Source organism: Rhinolophus sinicus, linkage group LG12 (assembly GCF_036562045.2).
Source record: "Rhinolophus sinicus isolate RSC01 linkage group LG12, ASM3656204v1, whole genome shotgun sequence".
Lineage (NCBI taxonomy): Eukaryota > Metazoa > Chordata > Mammalia > Chiroptera > Rhinolophidae > Rhinolophus > Rhinolophus sinicus.
In genome coordinates, this window is record NC_133761.1 from 43,318,548 (window position 1) to 43,338,961 (window position 20,414).

The 20,414-nt window shown below is 40.7% G+C and overlaps 1 protein-coding gene across 4 annotated transcripts in view; it reads left to right on the top strand.

Moving 5' to 3' along the window:
• The first annotated feature begins 2,474 nt into the window (after window positions 1–2,474).
• Window positions 2,475–20,414, top strand: part of TSNAX (translin associated factor X) — a 30,506-nt gene continuing 12,566 nt past the window's right edge. Inside the window, exons 1-4 of one of the 4 annotated variants that reach the window (XM_019712894.2) lie at window positions 2,475–2,636; window positions 3,095–3,199; window positions 5,658–5,772; window positions 9,311–9,441. In XM_019712894.2, the coding sequence (XP_019568453.1) occupies window positions 2,621–2,636; window positions 3,095–3,199; window positions 5,658–5,772; window positions 9,311–9,441 (367 nt within the window). In that variant the 5' untranslated portion in view covers window positions 2,475–2,620. Of the gene's footprint in view, window positions 2,637–2,718; window positions 2,843–3,094; window positions 3,200–5,657; window positions 5,773–9,310; window positions 9,442–20,414 lie in introns of those variants that run through there. The other 3 variants (XM_019712895.2, XM_074316459.1, XM_019712896.2) reach the window with 3 other exon arrangements.

The following is a 20,414-nucleotide window of genomic DNA, read 5'->3' on the forward strand; positions in this document are numbered from 1 at the left end:
AGAGATGCCTTTTGCAGGTGGTCCCAGTGGTTGAGAGGTATTTCCTGACAAAGGAGTAGCTACTGTTGGGACACCTGGGGTAGCAGCATATGTAAATAAGTGCTGGGAAATGTTTCTGGGATTCACCTCCATTAAGTACTCGGAAGTCAGTACAGGTTATAAAACTTAGTGTCGTAATCTTTACATTTATGGGAAACAGTGAAAAGCAGTTCAAATAACACAACTGCGGTTGAGAAAGTGAACAGGAGTGGTAGCAGAAGAAATATGGCTGTTCCAGGTTTTGGAAAGTCGAGGTCTTGGGAAATGCTTTTCCAGTAGAGTCAGGAAAAACACCCTTTTCCACACTATAGTAAAATAATGCTCATAACTACTGGCTCCCTTGGATCTAGAGGGAGTCACATTAAAGTGATTACATTTATATCAGAGTTGTCCTTTTTTCCCTCATAGTCCAGTGACCTCTAATCAAAGAGTAGGGAGAATACTGATGGATTATGACAGCAGGGTCAGACCTCACACAAACTGAAAATTATTTGCCAACATTCAAAAACCAAGAGTTCAATCCAGGTCCTCAGTAGCCTATTTTATCCACAAGGAATTTGGCTAATCAGCGCATGCATTCAAAGGGATGCAAAGGTGTGAAGGGTGGTTACCTTCTCGCTTCAGGGATGGAAAAGACCCTAGAGATTACTCACAGCAGAACACCTTCCCATGACACACTTGAAATGTCAGGGTCTTGAAATGACTGCCCTATTCTAGCCAAGCTATTTCAGTTACTGTTCCTTTGTTCCTAAATTAACAAGGAGGAAAACTGTGTACAGTAGGTATCTACAATATGGAGGTTATTTTGAGAAAGTGTAATAAAATATACTTGAGTTTTCCCTATTAGGCCTAGATCATCCAATTTACTAAGCCTTAGCCAGAGTTTACATCTAGAAGATGCTGGGTTGCTACTTAGTTACCCATCTTGATGATGGGGACGTTGTTCTCCAACAAGCACTTATGGAGGCGTACAAAGGCACTGCGCTAAGGCAGTATCCGGGTGGGGTGGGCACAAAGTCTAATAAGACGTAGCAGCTTCACCCGTATTAAATGCTCACAATTTAGTGGTCCACACCTGTTTTTATTATTACTGACCTCTCCTATTTTTTTTTTTTAAGATTGATGGTGGGAGAAAAGTATCCGAGATAATATTTACCTGAGCATTTATTATGTGAAAGACACTCTTCCATGCGCCTTAGTAGTAACTCACTGTGGGGGCAGAGCCCCAGAAAGCAGTTTCCAGGCTCTCGGCCTCACATAGAAAGGTGCTGGCTCAGGTAGTTAAATGGCCATCAACTGTGATGGGATGGCCATCAGCTGTGGCTAGTTGGCTGTCAGCTGTAACCAGTGAGCCATTGGCCACTAATATAACTGCTGCAACTACGCTAGCAGAAAAATGGGGCCTAGCAAGAAGATGGTGGCTGAGCCTGCAAGCGGAGCAATGAGGGTTGAGAATTGTGTGGCTCCTGTTTCCTGTGTCTCCAACCCAGCTGCCAGCGAGAATATAGTGGTATGACTCCCCTACTTATGGCTCCATGGGTGTTCCTTTTTGGCCTCACCATATCCTGCGTTCTGGTGTGGGGAGCGGGACCTGAGACCCCGCAGGCCTCCCTGCACGACACTCATTTAGTCTTTAAGTAATCCTGCGAGGCGGGTACTATTCTATCCCTATTTTACAGACAAAGAAACTGAGATCCAGAGATTAATTACTTCCTCAACGTCACACAACCACTCAGTGGTGGAGACGAGTTTGAACGCAGGCAGCCTGTCTTCATAGAGCCAGGAACAAAGGAGTAAAGTGATAGAGGACGGAGGAGGGGGGGGGAGAAAGTGAAAGACAAAGGGAGGGTGGGGGGGGAAGGACAACAGGAGAGCGGCTTTTACCTTCTCAGAGAAAATGCTAGCCACGCCATCCACTTACTGATTTGCATATTTCCATCACTTTAGCTCCAGGAGTCACTGTCAGGAATGGAAAGGTTAACAACTCCTAACTCGGTCACGTTCGTCCCCGATCCTGAGCAGGTTCTCCCATAGGAGCTCAGGAGTTGGTGGTCCCCTCCTCTGAGACTAGGCTCCAGCCCCGCACGGCCGGCTCCGCGGGCGAACTACAACACCCACTACACACCGCGCGGGAGCCTGGGTCCACACTGAGGGAACGCGAGGGTATCCCAAAGGCGCCTTGAGAAAAAAATCACGTACGTTTAAGGCCGCTTTTCCCCTTCACACCGCTATCCCCTCCAGGAGGACGCATCGCCTCATCTATCAGCGGCGCATGCAGTGAAGCGTGCAGCGTCGCTCCTGCCGTCAGGCATAGCAGAGGGCAGGCCAGAGGAAGGCACGAAGGCACGAGGTCGCCGGGCCACGCTCGGGGCGGAGTCAGTGGCGGCGGGGCTGGGATACATGCCGGAAGTGTGCGAGGACGAAGGGGGAGGGTTGAGTGGCTGCGGCGCGCGCTTCCGTCCGTGCGTCGACGTCGGCCGGCTGAAAAGGCGCCTCGGCAGGCTCACCGGCAGTCACCTTGCGCACTTCGCCAGCTCCAAGGCCCTGAGTCGCGGCTCGTCGCACCTTTGGCCGTGACGACATGAGCAACAAAGAAGGTGGCGTTCTCCACAGCGCTGGGTGTTATTTATTCAGAGGGGATTGGATGTCCAGCCTTTTGGTCGGATTTTCCACTTCTCACCGAGGGATGCCCTATCCCTTTGCAGGCTCGGGGTGAGGGGCGGCGGCCCTGGTGATTTCCCAGCCACACTGGCTTTGTTTACACTTCTCATTTTCCTGGGTCCTCAAGCTGTTTTTTAAAAATGTTAGTTCAGTAATTCCTCCACCTTGTGCCGGATCAGGGGACGCGTGGGTGGGAGGCCTGGCGGAGTGAGCTGGAGGTTTGGGGAGAAGACGCGGGGCTTTTCCGTCAGGAGGCTGAGAACGCCTCCAAGGCGAGGGCCCTGTGGGCATCTGGTATTGACGGAAAGAAGGGGTTTGCCTGCCTGGGTTATGTTTTGTCGCCTCTTGGTGATGGAGGAACCCTGTCCAACTTTTTCCTCCTTCTCTACGTAAGGATCTGGAGGGTTCAGGAAAAGGAAGCATGACAATTTCCCACATAACCAGAGAAGAGAAGGGAAGGATGTTAATTCATCTTCACCTGTGATGTTGGCCTTCAAATGTAAGTTCTCCGTAGCGTTAAGTTGGCGAAGGGAAGAGAAAGAGATTGTAACAAAGATTGTTTAGCCGGTGTTGTGCACAAGGAAAAAATAGCTCCTAAGAATGTAAGATGTACATACGTGAACATTTTACTTTTCCTGGAGGTTTTGGATGGTGCTAGGTCTGCCATGAAATTCAAGATTACAAATGTCTTGCCCTTTATTTCCCGTTACAGTTGCACAGATAAACATTGTTTAATATGAAATGTCATACAGATAAACACACACGCACACGCGGTCACACATGCTGCCTAATGACCCGGAGAAATGCTCCTAAGGTGATTTCATCCTTGTGCAAACACACAGTGCACGGACACACACCTAGAGGTCCAGTAATTGTATGCGCTGTACTTTTGTACGACTGGCAACACAGTAGGTCTGTTTACACCAGCAGCACCACAAACACGTGAGGGATGCATTGCCACCACGTTAGGAAGGCTATGAAGTCCCTAGGTGGTAGGAAATTTTTAGCACCGTTATAATCTTAGGGGACCACCATTGTATATGAGGTCCATTGTTGACCAAAATGTCGTTAGGTGACACATGACCATATATATCAGGTGTGTGTATATACATACATTTAAAATTTTTTTAACGTGTATTGGTTTTGTTTGCTCAACTAGACTTTTGAAGACGGACTATATTTTTGTTTTGACTAGCACTTTGCACAGAGTGGGTCTCCTATCTATTAGTAAATCATATATGGACATAGATGATGTGTATGCACGACCCCCCTTTTCTCAGTATATTCACTTAGTCAGGGTGTTCCACATTTCAAAACAAAACGTGAAACAAAGTTCTTCTTCCTCTGGTTCACCATCCTATACCTTCTAGTTCCCGTGGTTCCGGAACCTGAGAGGGGCTTAGCTGTTGGTTCTAACTCGCAGTCATCCGAAGGCTGGATTGGAGTCGAGGGTCCCCAGCTATTGACAAGGGAGGGCTTCTGCCAACAGCCAGCCTCCATAGTGCTGCTTGAGTGTCCTCATGTTATGGCGTGGGGCTGCCCACAGGCAGCAAGGAGGAAACCACAGTCCCTTTATGTCCCAATCTCAAACATCATGCACTTTTTGCTACATTGATTTAAGGGGAAGGGAATTAGGTCCCACCTTTTGAAGGGAGGAATAATTTGTGGACATACTGTAGAGCCACCACAGCACCTGAGAGGTGTGAGAGCCGGTTGTGACTGGGGACAGAGCACACTGCTCCAGCTCTGCTGTGGGTGGGGGAAGACAGCAGGCCTAGCCGATATTCCCCGCCTTGTGCTCTGACACACACACAGCGGCTTGTTTCCAAGCTGATTTTGCTGTTTTATGCGTCTGCCTACCTTTTCGCACGTAGTTCTTTAAGCTTGGAATTCCATCTAACTTGGTGCCCTGTTGTCCATCTGGTTTGCTGTGGTTTTGTTCAAGACCTAGCTCACGTCACTTTTTCCCTTTGAAGCCTTTCTGACTTCTCTCTCAAGGAAACTTGGTGACAAACATTTTGTTCATTCATTATCCATTCATTCAGTCATGAGACGTTTATTGAACATCCACTGTATTCTAGCATGTGTTAGTGGTGAACCAGAAAAATGTGCTTTATTGAACCTTTTACATGTATTTATAATAGCATGGTCACATCTTATTATTTGTTTATATGTCTGCCTTCTGTACTAAGCTCATCGAGGATAGGAACTGTCTTATTTAACTTTGTATTCATAGTAACTAGTTCACAGTGGTCGTTAACATATTCATAATCAGTAAATACGTTTGGTTGTCTTGAACTATTAGACACAAATCTTAGCCTAATTGTTATCTCAATAATAAAAGACCAGATGTATTTAGGCCCTTGTCAACTACTAATTTGGTTAATGGTTTATTCAAGTTCTGGGTTGTTTTTTTTCATTCATGCAAAATACATCTGTTGGGTGCTCCTTACAAGACAGGCATCTTTGGTGTGACAATGCTTCTGAAATAAAGTGGTTATGAAGAGTTAAATGGTTTACAGGTGTTTCAATGACTGGAGCTGGAAACTTCAGACAATTGATGTTATTAAAAGTTATAATGTTTAATTAAATTCTAGTTTCTTTTTTGGGGATATTGTATGTGGTAAAGTAATTTAAAAAACTTTACATTACTTAGGGAGGTAGTTGGAAATAATTTTTTAAAGTAGTTAATATGTGATAATTTTGTGATAAGCTCATGTTTAATAGACCAGATAGTTTTTACAACATATACAGCTCACATCTATTTAAAGGAAGAATATTTTGGCTATTAGCAGAGTCATTGATTTCCAAGTACTTTAGAAATAAAAAAGATGATTTTGTCCTCATTATTTTTGTAGAGTAAATAATAGTTGCTTTATCATGCATAGTAACAATATTGTTTGATAGATGTTAATTATAGGATATGCGTTCTTATGGTTATAATAATGTATTCTTAGCATTTCAGCAGGAACTTGATGCAAGACATGACAAATATGAGAGACTTGTAAAACTTAGTCGGGATATAACTGTAGAAAGTAAAAGAACAATTTTTCTCCTCCATAGGATTACAAGGTGAGTAAATATCTTTAAAATTTGTTACAGTGGGATACTGTTTGATATAAAATGCTTTATGCCTCACTGGACAGTAACTAGCCATTAGAATATTCTGTAACTTATTCTGTAAACATCAGGATCAGAGGATGTTAGCAGCAGGCATATTTTAAGAGCAAACATTTTAATGAAAATAGAGAAAAATTCATATTTTCAGAGCAGCCAGGGATTTTGTGTTCTCTTAAAATCATTCATTGATGTAGCTATTGTTTGTGAAAATGTTAAATTTTTGATGGTTTTTTAGATCCTATTGAAGCTTTACTTGGACAATATATGTGAAAATTTTAATAGTAGGTAAATGTTAAAATCTGCTTAACTTACCGTCCCATTCATTTTCAACTCATTGCAATCTGCCGTTTTGCCTCACAATTATTGAAATTGCCCTTGTTGCCTTCGAATTGCTAAATGTAGTGTGTACTCTTTTCCTGTTTTCTTACTTTCCATTTTTTGCAGCATATGATACTGTTGACTGCTAAATTCTTTGAAAATGCTTTTTCCTTCAGCTCTAAGACGTTTTCTTTGAAATTTTTCTCTAGGACTTTTTTATTTTTCCAGGAGGGTTATGTATATTTCATAGATTTCTTGGTTGCAGGTAAAGGAAACCAGCTGAGACTAGCCTAAGCAGAGTAGGGAGGTGAATTTTATAAAGATTCAGGAATATTTTATGAATGCAGCTGGGTATCTCCATCTTTTATCTTTGCTTCTTTGTTCATATTTCATTTGACCAGCTTTATTTGCTTCTCTGTTCCACATGGGGGTAGAAAGTGCCCACCCTGCAATTCCCCTAGAGAGATTCTTGTTACAAATTCTAATAAATGTCTCTAGAGGGATAGCTATGATTGGCTTTACACTATGTATCTTTCTTTTGGAGTATGTAAGGAAGACCAAATATAATTTATCATCTATTGAAGTATTCCACTCGCTAACTTACAATATTTAAGGTAATTCTCTAATATTTTTCATTTTTAGTCCATGAAGTAGAAGCAAATTTGCCATACATAGCTTTACTGGAATTAGATGTTGTTAATCTTACCTCACTCAAATTAGTTTTTGCTTGGTTTTGACCAATTTCTCAGATAACTTACATACCTTGGAACTTGTATTATGGAAACAAGCAACACTTTTAATTATGAACACTTTTTCTCAATACAAATTAAAATTCTAAAACAATTGCCATCAATATTCAGCACTTTATAATAGAACTGTGACAGGAAAAGCTAATCTTGTATGTATTTGTCCACCAAAACATAATAAGTGCTCATTACAGTAAACTTAGAAAATAATAATCTTTAGAAAAATAGTGAATAGTAAATAGTGAATAGTGAACAGTAAAGTTACTGAATGAAAGAAACCAGTCATAATACCCAAAGATAGCTAGTGTCAGTGAGCAGATTTCATGTTTTATGTACTGTTTTTTATTATAGTTGTAACCATATTGTATATACTTTTTTTTTTCTTTTTTTAAGATTTTATTGGGGAAGGCGAACAGGACTTTATTGGGGAACAGTGTGTACTTCCAGCCCTTTTTTTCCAAGTCAAGTTGTTGTCCTTTCAATCTCAGTTGTGGAGGATGCTGTTCAGCTTCAAGTTGTTCTTTCAGTCTTAGTTGTGGAGGGCACAGGTCAGCTCCAGGTTCAGTTGCCGTTGCTAGTTGCCGGGGGCACAGCCCACCATCCTTTGCGGGAGTCGAACCAGCAACCTTGTGGTTGAGAGGATGCGCTCCAACCAACTGAGCCATCTGGGAGCTCAGCGGCAGCTCAGCTCAAGGTGCCGTGTTCAATCTTAGTTGCAGGGGGCGCTGCCCACCATCCCTTGCGGGGACTCGAGGAGTTGAACTGGCAACCTTGTGGTTGAGAGCCCACTGGCCCATGTGGGAATCAAACCGGCAGCCTTCGGAGTTAAGAGCACGGAGCTCTAACCGCCTGAGCCACTGGGCCGGCCCTGTATATACATTTTTTGATTAGTAAACAGAAAATAATAAATTTTAAAAATATGAACTACAGAAAAGTGAAAATATTTATGAAAGAAATCAGCCAGAGTACATGAAGATAACTACTATTAATTAGTAGATTTCATATTTTAATTGCAAATTCACTTTCTTTAGTAGATATATTTTTCTTCATCAGTGAGCTTTAGTATTTTGCGTCTTTCAAGGAATTTTTACATTTCGTCTCATTCCTTTATTGTCCTTTTATTTTATTTCTGTAGGATCTGTAGTGACATCCCCTGTCTTTTCCTGATGTTGGTAATTTGTGTTCTCTCTTTTTCCTGATCTGTGTGGCTATCAGTTTTATTCATCTTAAAGGACCAAATGTTGATTTCATTGACATTGTCTATTTTTATTTTTGTCTGTTACGCTGATTTCTGTTTTTTCCCATTGTGTGCTTGCTTTGGATTCATTTGCTCCTCTTTTTCTAGTTTATTGAGGTGGAAGCTTAGATAAAAGAAGAAACAGATTTTTTTCTTTTCTAATATAGGCATTTAGTGCTATTAATTTCCCTTTTAATTGTCTTAAGTACACTGTAGCGGCATTCCATGAATTTTTATATATATATGTGTATATATATATTTTATTTTTTCATTTTCATTCAGTTCAAAATACTTTCTCAGGGAGACTCCTAGGTTCTACGTAGGTTTTTCATTCCTGCCTGTCACTTGGAAACTCTAGGCAATAAGATAGGACAATTATAGGGCACATGTCCTTTTTTTCACCCCTCTCTCAGGATCACTGTCCCATGCTGCTTGTTTTCCAATGTCTGAAAACCATTGTTTGGTACATATTTCTTTCTTTTTAGTTGTTTATGGTGGGAGGATAAATTTTGTCCATGTTACTCTATCCTGACTAAAAGCAAACATCTCTAGATGTCATTTATTTATTTATTAAATTTTATTGGGGAATATTGGGGAACAGTGTGTTTCTCCAGGGCCCATCAGTTCCAAGTCGTTGTCCTTCAATTCTAGTTGTGGACGGCGTAGCTCAGCTCCAAAGCCAGTCGCCGTTTTCAATCTTTAGTTGCAGGGGGCGCAGCCCACCATCCCATGTGGGAATTGAACCCGCAACCTTTGTGTTTGAGAGCTTGTGCTCTAACCAACTGAGCCATCTGGCGGGCAGCTCAGCAGCAGCTCATTGTCTTCAGTCTAGTTGTGGAGGGCGCAGCTCACTGGCCCACGTGAATCGAACTGGCAACCCTGTTGTGCAGAGCTCACGCTCTAACCAACTGAGCCATCCGGCCGCCGTAGATGTTATATATTTATGAACGTAATTTTTCTTGTAGTTATAATATGCATACAACTTTGTATACTTTCTTCACTTAATAATATGTTACAGCATTTTCCATGTTTTTACACACTTTTAATAAAATAAATTGTAGTTTTGAGTTGGGAGTATCCAAATACAATATTTACATAGTCCTATGTTAATTGATAATCAGATTATTTCAGTTTTTCACTATAAAGCATCTGGCTGATGTTCTGAAAGTTCCCTATGTCTTGATTATAGTGCTCCTGACATGGAAGAAATACTGACTGAATCAGAAGTTAAGTTAGATGGTGTCAGACAAAAGATACGGCAGGTGGCCCAGGAGCTCTCAGGAGAAGACATGCATCAGTTCCACAGAGCCGTAACTACAGGTAAGCGGGGTCTCCTCAGTGGTAACGGTTTAAGAAATAGTGTTACATGATTTCTATGTAAACTGCATGAATTTTAATTGATAGTTGGTGAAATATTATTGGCTTTAAAAAGTTGGAACTGCTGAATAGTAATGTAAAGGTAATCCAGAGACATATAATTGGCTTTATTTTTCTGATTGCATAATAATAGTCTTTGATGGATTTTTAGTAAAGTAATTGAGGAAGCAAACTCAATAGAAGGACCTTTATTGAGTGTGTAGGGTGAATTCAGACAGGGCACATCTCATTTCCCACTATGGTGTGTCTCAGTGGTGGCTGTAAGTTTCATATTTAGTAAAAAGAGAATGTATCACCGAGTAGGGTAGACCCAGACATCTCATAACGTGATTCCATATTGGGGATTGTAGGACAGCACTGGGCTTTGTATTCATTTAAAAAGTTCCAGAGAGTACTGGATGTTAGTGGTATCGCCTTTTGCAAATTACAGTTGATCCTTGAACAACACAGAGGTTAGGGATACCAACACCCCACCCTCACCTCTTGCGCAGTCAACAATGTGCATATAACTTGATTTCCCAGAAACTTTACTTAAATTTCCCACTGTTGACCGGAAGCATTACTGGTAACGTAAACAGTCGATTAACACATATTTTATATGTTATTGGTATTATATACTATATTCTTACCTTAAAGTGAGCTAGAGAAAAGGTAATGTTATTAAGAAAATCATAAGGAAGAGAAAATACACTTACAGAACTGTATGTGTTGAAAAACATCCGCATGTAAGTGGACCCATGTAGTTCAAACCCATGTTCAAGGGTCAGCTGTAGTTGCATAAATGTTTAAAGTGCTTCATTCCTCTTCATCCTTTTCTTACGTGAGTTCACTGACAGGAGAGAGACTGTATATTCAAACATACCCTAAAATTTGCAGAGACTGAGTCAAAGGTTGGTTGATACTTACAGGAGTACAGGAAAGTTCTGGGTTTCTTTCTATCAAATGTTGATTTCACTGAGCTCAGGTCAAGGCCCACTGAAGTCAGGTCAGTGGGAAATGACTTCATTTCATATTTGCTCAATATGTGTCCAATTTTAGTTTAAACATTTATAATTTCAGCACTTTTTCAGAAATGTTGACCTGTAGTATGTTGAAATGTCGTTTATTGTTTATTCTTGCTCAATAATACTCACTATCTATATATGGGTATAATTGACATACAACATTGTATTAGTTTCAGGTATACAACATATTGATTTGATATTCGTATGTGTTGTGAAATAATCACCATAAGTCTAGTTTCCATCCATCACCATGCATAGTTAGAGAATTTTTTTTCTTGTGATGCACTTTTAAGAGCTACTGTTAGCAAATTTTAGATGTGCAGTACAGTATTACTAACTGTAGTCACTGTGTTGTACATTCCATCCCTGTGACGTAGTCATTTTATAACTGGAAGTCTGTGCCTTTTGACCCCTTCACCCATTTCACCCACCTCCCACCCCTGCCTCTGGCAACCACTTGGAATGTCTTCTAATATCAGTGAGAGAAAGTACCTGTACGGGCCAGTTAAAGCTGCGGGTGTGTTATTGGAAACTGAAGTGATAACTCAGGCAGTTCTGGGGGAGTCGTCGTACATTCCCAAAGGAGAGTACATTCCCATCATCATCATTTACTAACAGGGATTTATTTGTTTTTTTAAATAATAGCACACATAACAAAAGAGATAATGAATTCAGTTTGTGTTGTCAAGTGGCACAAACTTGAATATGACAAATTTGGCTGGGTTGGGAGAGGAGATAAGAAGTAATGGTGGAAAGAAGGGTGACATGAAAGCTAAAACCTCTAGAAGAAAACATGAGAATGTCTTCATGGTAGGAAAGATTTTTTTTAAGTGACACAAATAAACATTAACTGCTATAGGAAAAATAGATCAATTGAATTTCATTAAAATTAAGAAATGCTGTTTATCAAAAGGCATTAAGAAAGTGAAAAGGCAAGCTGAAGTCTGAGAGAAGACATTTAAATACGTCGGATAAAGGATTCTTATACAGGATTTAGGAAGAATTCCTGCAAATCAAAAAGAAGACAATTTTAAAAATGGACAAAAAACTTGAATAGAGGCCTCAAAAAAACAAATGTTCAGATGGCTAATACGCATATGAAAAGGTGCTCAACGTTGTTAACTCAAGTAACGCAAACTCAAACCACGACAAGACACCATTCACTCACCAACTTGACTAAATATAAAGAGTGAGAGTACCGCTTTTAAAAATGTTGGTAATATCTAACTAAAAACACGTTTATACATATGATCACTTCTGGGTGTGACCCAAGAGCCTGGAGGCTTACGTAACCAATGATTATCGCCATAATAGCCGAAAACTGAAAAATCACTGAGATAAATCCATCAACAGGAGAATGGATAAATTGTGGTATAGTCATACGAGGGTATACTATATAGCAATGAAAAATGATAAACGCGGCAGCGACTGTGAACCTTACATTCTTTTGGCACAACGAGACACAAAAGAGTATCTCTTGTATAATTTCGTTTACGTAGGTTCAAAAAGAGGCAGAATTCATGTAGGGGGATAAAAGGCAGGATAGTGCTTACCTGGGGGTGGGGGTTACTGACTAGGGGCGTGAGAGAACCTTCTGGAGTGATAGAAATGTTTTATATTTTGATTTGGGTGAGGATACATGGGTGTGTACATATGTAAAGATTCATTGAGTTACACGTTTTAAGATTTGTATGTTTCATTGTTGGTAATTTAGAGCTCTTTTTTAAAGATTTTATTGGGGAAAGGGAACAGGATTTTATTGGGGAACAGTGTGTACTTCCAGGACTCCTTCCAAGTCAAGTTGTTGTCCCTTCAATCTTAGTTTGGAGGGCGCAGCTCAGCTCCAGGTCCAGATGCCGTTGCTATTTGCAGGGGGCACAGCCCACCATTCCTTGCGGGAGTCCAACCTGCAATGTTGTGATTGAGAGCCCACTGGCTCATGTAGGAATCGAACCGGCAGCCTTCGGCATTAGGAGCACAGAGCTCCAACCGCCTGAGCCACAGGGCCGAACCCTAGGGCTCTTTTTTTTTTTTTTAACAAGGAAAGTCACAGTTGACTGATGAGTTCTTAGTTCCCTCTTCCAGAGCAGTTCTTTGTATCGGGAGATTACATGAATAATAATTCTCTTCATGGCAGTTCTGTGGTGAAATCTGTGCCGTGTTTAGTGAAAACATCCATGCCTTTCCTATTAATGATACTCTTTATCCAAAGCCCCACGGGGAGGAATCCCTGGGGCACTCGTTTCTGGTTGGAAGGCAGGGCAGCTCACGTTTGTGGCCACTGGCCTGGTTCTGCTTGAGCGCCTGCACATGTTACACGCCTCTTCCAGTGGCTGTGGAGTGGGGAGGAGGTCAGCAAGTCACCCAGCACACTCGCCTCTCAGTTCTCAGGGGTGGTTGGAATCCAGAAGTGGCCTCTCTTGGCTGCAGGAACGTTGTAGGTTTTTGATCAGAAGCCCTGGGATTTATCAGTCATTTCTATATGAGAACTAACTGCTGTAAAGAGTCCCAGTGAATTGTCACAATTGCTCTGTCCCATATGCAGCAGTAGTAGCCCTACCCACACTGGAGATAGACCCATGGCAGACAGACAGCTTGGTCATAAAGCTCCTGCTCTATATAAACGGCTGCAGAGATCATCTTGAGGGTGAATGGGAGGTGGAGTGGGTGGTGGGGGAGCAAGTTGGGTCTCACTTCCTAGAAAGGCCTTTATCTGAAGAAGCAGTACAGTCTAAATGTCTTACTGCATCGAAGTAAACAAACCCCATCCTACAGCATCTTCTAACTGTTATATTAACTGGGACAATGAAAGGCAAGGATAATGGGAGTCTGAATAACTTCCATAATCGTGATTATTTTTTCTATGTTGTGAAAATTCATGGGGCTGTAATGCATATAATAAAAGCAAACCACAGTAGTCTTCACTTTTGGCTTCCATCCATGCTTAAAACTTAGGTATTTTTATAAAAACTTGTATATTTTCCTCACAGTGTTGGTGCTTCATCAAACGCAGGTGTTATGTTTAGATTAAACTTCTCAAGTCCGTATTAGTATGTGGTTAAGCCCTACTAATCCTGACAACTTAAACTTCCCCAGTATCTGGTGGGGCATCCTGGTTGGCTCTGTTTGGCCTAGAGTCTATTTCGTATGTCCATCATTCATCAGTGAGTAAAATGCAAGGAAAGACTTCAAACCAGGGCAAGGACCATCTGGATAGTGATATGGAAAGAAACCTGGAAAGCTGCACTTGACTTGAGAACAAAACAGAGAAGTGGAGAATGGCAGGCAGAGGGAACATTTCATTGAGTCCATAGAGTACTTCTTTTCTTAAGTCCGGACGGAAGGCCGGCCGGCACCCTTGGAAAGAGTTTAGGCAGGCAGGGCGTTCCTACATGGGAGCGGCCTCCTTCACATTTCCACTATCTGTGTCTGCGAGGATTGGTATCAGCACCAGACTCTGTTTTAGGCCTTTATTGTTTGTAAGTTTGCTTTGAAGATTTCTCGGGTTAAAAATGTAAGGATTCCCTATATTTCACTTTTCCGTAAGAAGTCTTTATAATAAAACAAGATTCTTTAACTTGAAGCAATAAAGATGTTTTTTCTTAAACTTGAGGCATGAAGCAGTCAAATAAAGAGGTATCTGGGACTTAAAATTGCTGACAGATATTTGATTTGATAAAATAAGGTTATTTATAATTAGAGTAGCATTAACAATGTGATGCTTATGAATAGCTTGCTGCTTGTAATTGTTAAGTGCTTGTTTTGGTGTTACTCCAAATAGTTGTTCTTTGGACTTGAAGATAAAACAATTCTGGCATTGAACTAAAGGAGTTCTGTGCTTTTCCTCATTAAGAATAGTGCTAATGGCACGCAGAGCATTTCCCCGAGGGATACTTGTGTGAGCTCAAACAGTGAGTATCCTACTAATAATTGAACAACAACAAAAAGTTAGGTCTGTTTTCTACACAGTTCTTATCAGAGTAGATTACAGATTGTCCCAAGGGATGGTTAAACAAATGAACGAATCATTAGTGGCTTGAAATAAGTCACTTAAAAAAATTTTTGTGCCCTATCATGTTTTTGTTGTTTTTCTCTCTTGTTGAAAAATTAACAATTTGGGGGAAAAGGTCCTCCATCTTAAAGAAAAAAAATTTTTTTTTAGCTTAGTTTATATCGCTGAGAGAGTGGTAAAAATTATTTAATGTTGAGATATTTTGATGTACAAAAGTTCAGACCTTAACTAATATTTCGATTCTCTTATCCCAGAATGTGAATGATAGGTTAAGTGAGTGTTTTGGGCCAGTTAGAGATATTTTTTAAGCCATCATTCTTCATATTCATGACCTTTGCAATATCCCTAAGATGCAGATGTGATTTTTACCACTTCATAAGTGGGGAAATTGAGGCTCACAGAAGGTAAGCAACTTGCCAAAGGTCATAAGCTTGTAAGGAGTACCACTGGATTTAATTTATCTACTGACTTTAGAACCTAACCCCTAGTGAAAGCTTTATCTTGCTTGAACTCCTCTTCTCCAGAATATTAAGGTTTTCCTTACAAACCCAGCACACACAGCTCTTTTGTTGCTCTCTTTTTTTTTTTTTAATAGCACTTAACCCCTTTTGGCATTATTTATAATCTCCTGTTACATAGTATATTTCTCGATTCTCTCTCTCTCTCTCTCTCTCTCTCTCTCTCCCTCTCTCTCTCTCTCTCCCCCCCCCCCCCCCGCTGTAATGTAAACACTACAAGTCCCAACAAATGGGGTATTTTTAGTTGTTGTTCTCTGATGTGTAACCCAGACACTTACTAGGTATTGATTAAGTGTTGACAGAATGAAGATAAAACTGTTTTAAAGGGCTCTTCTTTTTTGTTCAACCAAATCCTTTATCTGATGATTTGCTTTTGCAAATTTTTGTTTGACTGCTTTTTGTTCCTTTCAAAAGAAAACATGTTTAGGTGCTGTTACTTAGACATGAAGCAGAGATAGGGTCAGTATGACTATTTAGGGAAGTTCTAAACCTTGTATCAGTACAGAGAAATTTGATTTAGGTTCAGCATATTAGCAAAATTGAGAAGGCTCACTGAAAAATGAACTAGGATATTAAGATCTGTAAGCCTTTGGAATGATAAAAGAATTTAGTGAAGGGAAAGCCATAGCTAAAAATTGAATTTATCTATTTATGAGTGAAGATTAAGTGTGCCAGAGATGTCAGTTAAGGTAAAGCTAAGTACTGAAACAAATGTATAAACTGACATTTTGGTGACTTAGAATAGGAATTGTTTCTTTCTCATGTAAAGCCCAGGCTTTCGATGGTGGTTTGAGTGTGCTCTGCCCACTTTGTCATTCGGGGACCAAGGATCATAGGGCTGTGTCTCATCAGGACACGGTTTCCAAGATGGGCCAGGCCATCAACATAGGACTGGCGGGAGGGCCAGTCCTGGAGGGGGCATAGGTCACTCATGCCACATTTTAATGGCTGGTCCGCAGGCCACACCTAACTTCAAGGGAGAATGGGAAATATGGTTTCTTTCTGTGCCAAAGACAATGAAATATGTTTGATAAAAAAATTTTTTCTCTGCCCAACATAGTAATTTGATATCCATTTGGTTTACTGGATTTTACATTTTTTTCTGAATATATTTAATTTTGTTTGAAAGCATTCGTTTGCCTAATTTGAAAATAATTTTATAATAAGGAGTGGTTTGAGGACATGTAGTCCTACAACCTCATTTGGTAAATGAGCTTAGTGATGTATTGGAACCGAATGTGCGTGTGTTACCTGCTCTTACACATTTTCTGCTAGACCAGCTCCTCTCTCAGAGCTGGTATTCAGGGCTTTATTCTGTAATTATCTTCTCTAAAGCCAAAGGCTTGTACTCCCAAACCTCAGCTTCTATATCTAGTTAAAGACACTCATACATCCTTTAATTTACGTGAATGTGTAAGTAAAATAGAGTAGTTTAAATTTGCATTTAAATAAGATGATTCAGTAAACATTTTTTGTGACTGTTTTCATCACAATTTAATAAGTGTATATATCATACTGCAAACTTCTGTGGTAAATCCTATGACGATGAGAAAATCTCTCCAGAGGCATTTTCTGGGTTACAGAAACTCAGTTTGTAAACATTCTTTTTAGATGAAAGTCTGTACACACTGCTTAGACTGCCCGGGTGTGTGGAGGTCTTTTAGCCCAGTTTTTCTTTTCACCTGTGAACATTCCTGTTGCTTTTCAGAAAGTTTTCTCTTTTGAGCTTAGGTCTGTCAATTCATGAGGATGGAGCTGAGGAGGGGACTGTGGAGGAGAGAGTCCTGCTCAGATGTGGACACACGAGGATGCACGGAGTCAGGCAGCTCCTTGTTCCCTGACCAACTGTCTTAAGTGATGAGAGGATAAATAATAGTGTGCCATTAACAGAATTTGCCCATTGCTTCTTAGAATTAGAGTGCATTTTGGGCTGGGGTAACATTTTGGAAGGTTAATGGCCTCTTTTAATAGTGAGTTAATACCTTGAAAAGAAAACAGAGAACAAAAAAACCCACTGCTTTCTTTAAAGAAGTTATATACAATATTGTCTAACAAAATTTAATGGCTGTCTTTTCTTATTTTAATTATTCTCCCCTCAGTGTAATTCAGCAGTCAAAGAGGGGGTGCCCTTGTACCAGACCCTGATACGTTATTCTATATAAATCCTACAGTGCAGTGAGGTAGGCGTCTGTACTCACAAATGAGGAAAGGGAAGTGTAGTAAAGTTAACAAACTTCCCGTAGTGCACATAACGAGTAAGAGACTGAATGTGCTTTAGAACCCAGGGCATCTCGTTTCAAGTCTGTGCTTTCTTTATGCCATTATCATACCTGGCAGAAGGCTAGAGGCAGGGAGGTAAGTAAGAAAGCTATAGCGGTGGTTCCAGGTGTGCAGGGAACAGGGCTTCCGGTTTGGTATTAGCAATAGGGATGGACAGGAAAGGACATGTTTTTAGGATATGGTTTTTTAAAAAAAAGTACAGGAGAAAGGGAAAAATAGTCTAGGAAAACGCTTTAGGTTTCTGGTTTGGCCAACTGTTTGAATGGGGATGTTAAGAGGAGAAAATAGAAGATGGAAAGGGTTTAATTGGGAATTATGGGGCATCTGAGTAGCTACCTAATAGGCAAGTGGATATACGAGTGTGGGTCTAGAGGACTCAGGATTCAGGACCAGTCTGCAGTTAACAGCCTTCGGGTCATCAGCTTCAAGCTGTAGCTGGATTTGTAGACATGAATGAGATTGTCCAAGGAGAGTGGAGAGTGAGCAAAAAGTCCAGGACTGGGTCCTGTGGGAAGCTGAACTAAAGGCAATAGAATATTTGATGGAATAGGATCCCTGAAGAAGCACGAGAGGATGGAATCCATCCCAGAGCTCAGGAAGACTGAGAAGCCCATGTGAGAGGAAAGCCGCCTCCTCTGAGATGTAGTGAAGGATGGGTACGGAGGTGGGCAAGGAGGAAATTCCTGCTCAGTAACCTCTCTTCCTGTCATGTGCTGAGAAAGGACAGGAGCTGGGGCAGTGGTTTGGAAGTGGTGGGAGATTGCAGATACAAGAATGACTGAGGGTAATGGGGGTGACAGCTCAACCAGGAATGTTTCTTAGTTATTGTTAATCATGTTTGAAAGTTTACCTTATCAGTAAATGTGACCTTTTCTGTATGGAAACAGGAATGAATGAGGTAGAAAGTTAGATTAATTCATGGGTTAGACTTTTGCTAGTTGGTTACAATAGGATGACAGTGGAGAAGTAGGACAACATAGTCAGCTGATACACTACCATCGCCCTTTTGGTTGTTAAAATAAAAACATACTTCCATGTCTGTTGGTAAGTAGTATATTATTAACTGTGATGAATAGTAAAATTAATTAATAATACACATTTTAGCATATCTGGTTTATCTCAGAAGCCAAACATGCACTGATCCTGAGACACTGTATTAGTTTGCTAGGACCGCCATAATAAAATGTCCCAGACTGGGGGGTTTAGGCACAGAATTTTATTGTCTTATATTTCTGGAAGCTGAAGTCCAAGATAAAGGTGTTGGCAGGGTTGATTTGTTTCCTGACGCCTCTCGCTTAGGCTTAAAGATGGCCGCCCTTGTTCTGTGTCCTTACGTGGCCTTCCCTCTGTGCATGGGCGTCCCTGGTGACTCTCTGTGTGTCCTAATCTCTTTTTATAAGTACACCAGTCAGGCTGGATGAGGGCCCACCCTAACGGCCTCATTTTCACGTAATTACCTTTTAAAGGCCCTATCTCCAAATATAGTTGCATTCTGAGGTACTAGAGGTTAGGGCTGCAACATATGAATTTGGGGGGACATGGTTCAGCCCGTAACATGCTTTTTGGTTTGTTACACTGCAGCTAGAGGGCAAGCTACAGAAACTGTTATTTTGGGGTGGGGAGACTGGGGAGTCGGCTCGAGTTAAGTCCAGAGTAGAGTGAGGGGGGGGATTCGTGTTGTGCAGCTGAGCTGTGGCCCTCTTTTGTAAACTTCCAAGAGAAATGCCCTGTCTGAGGGGAGAAGCGGATAGTATTCGGGGAGTCTACTGGGAACCAGAGATAGAAACAGGTGTTTCATCGAACTCATGGATACAGAAAACAGTGATGGTCGCCAGGTAGGAAGGGGGTTAGGGAGTGAGCAAAAAAGGTAAAGGGATTAAGAAGCACAAATTGCCAATTATAAGAATAATCATGGGGCTGTAAAGTACGGCATATAGGAAATATAGTCAGTAGTATTGTAATAACTATATGTGGTGCGAGTCGGGTACTAGACTGGTCGGGGTGGTCACTTCATAAGGTATATAAACGTCTAATCACTGTTGTACACTTGAAACTACTATAATATTATCCTTGATATCCAGCTATCACCACTATCTAATTCTGGAATATTTTTCATCACCCTAAAAATGAACCCCTTACCCATTAGCAGCCACTGCCCATCTCCTTTCCTGTACCCCAATACTCCCAACCCTAGGCAACCACTTACCTACTTTCTGTTTCCATGGAGTTGCCTATTCTGGATATCTCATATAAATAGACTCATGGAGTATATGGCTTTCTGTGCCTGGCTTCTTCCACTTAGCATAATGTTTTCAGCGTTCATCTGTGTCATAGCATTATCAGTACTTTATTCCTTTTTCGTGGCTGAATAATACTCCATTGTACAGACATCTAGACCACATTTTGTTTATTTCATCATCAGTTGATGGACGTTTGTTTTTTTTCTACTTTTTGACTATTGTGAAGAACACTGTGAATATTTGCCTACAAACCTTTATGTGAACATAGAGTTTAATTTCTCTTGGGTGCATAGCTAGGAGTGGAATTGCTGGGTCACATGGCAAACAATTTTTTAAAATACTAAAAGCCTGAAAAGAAAGTAGAGACATGAAATTCAAATTTATAATGAAACGTCTAGGTCTTGTCTGCTTACCTTTAAATATGTTTTTTTGGTGGAGATTTGGACTGGATGTATATTACTTAAGTATTACAAGAATAAGTAAAAATAATCAGAAGCGTTTAGTTGGGTTTCCTTGTATATGTTCTAATAGAAGAACAAGAAGAGAAATAACAAATTCCATAAAAGCAACCTGCAAACTTCTCTTTTACTGGCAGCTGTTTCTGTAAATAATTCTAATTGGATTTCATCCAAGACAGAGGCAGAAGGGGAAGGCATTGTTTGATGGACTGTGGCAGTAGGTTGAAATCTTTCACCTTGGGGATTATTCACTGAAAATAGCGGATGTCCTTTTCATCAAGTTGAAGCATAACTTGTTTAAACATCCTTTTACCTACATGTGACCAAAAACGCTTTTCAGTGTTTTGGGCCAGATGTCCTTGAACTTTCTCTGTAGTATACCATGAAACCTAATTTCTGTGGAG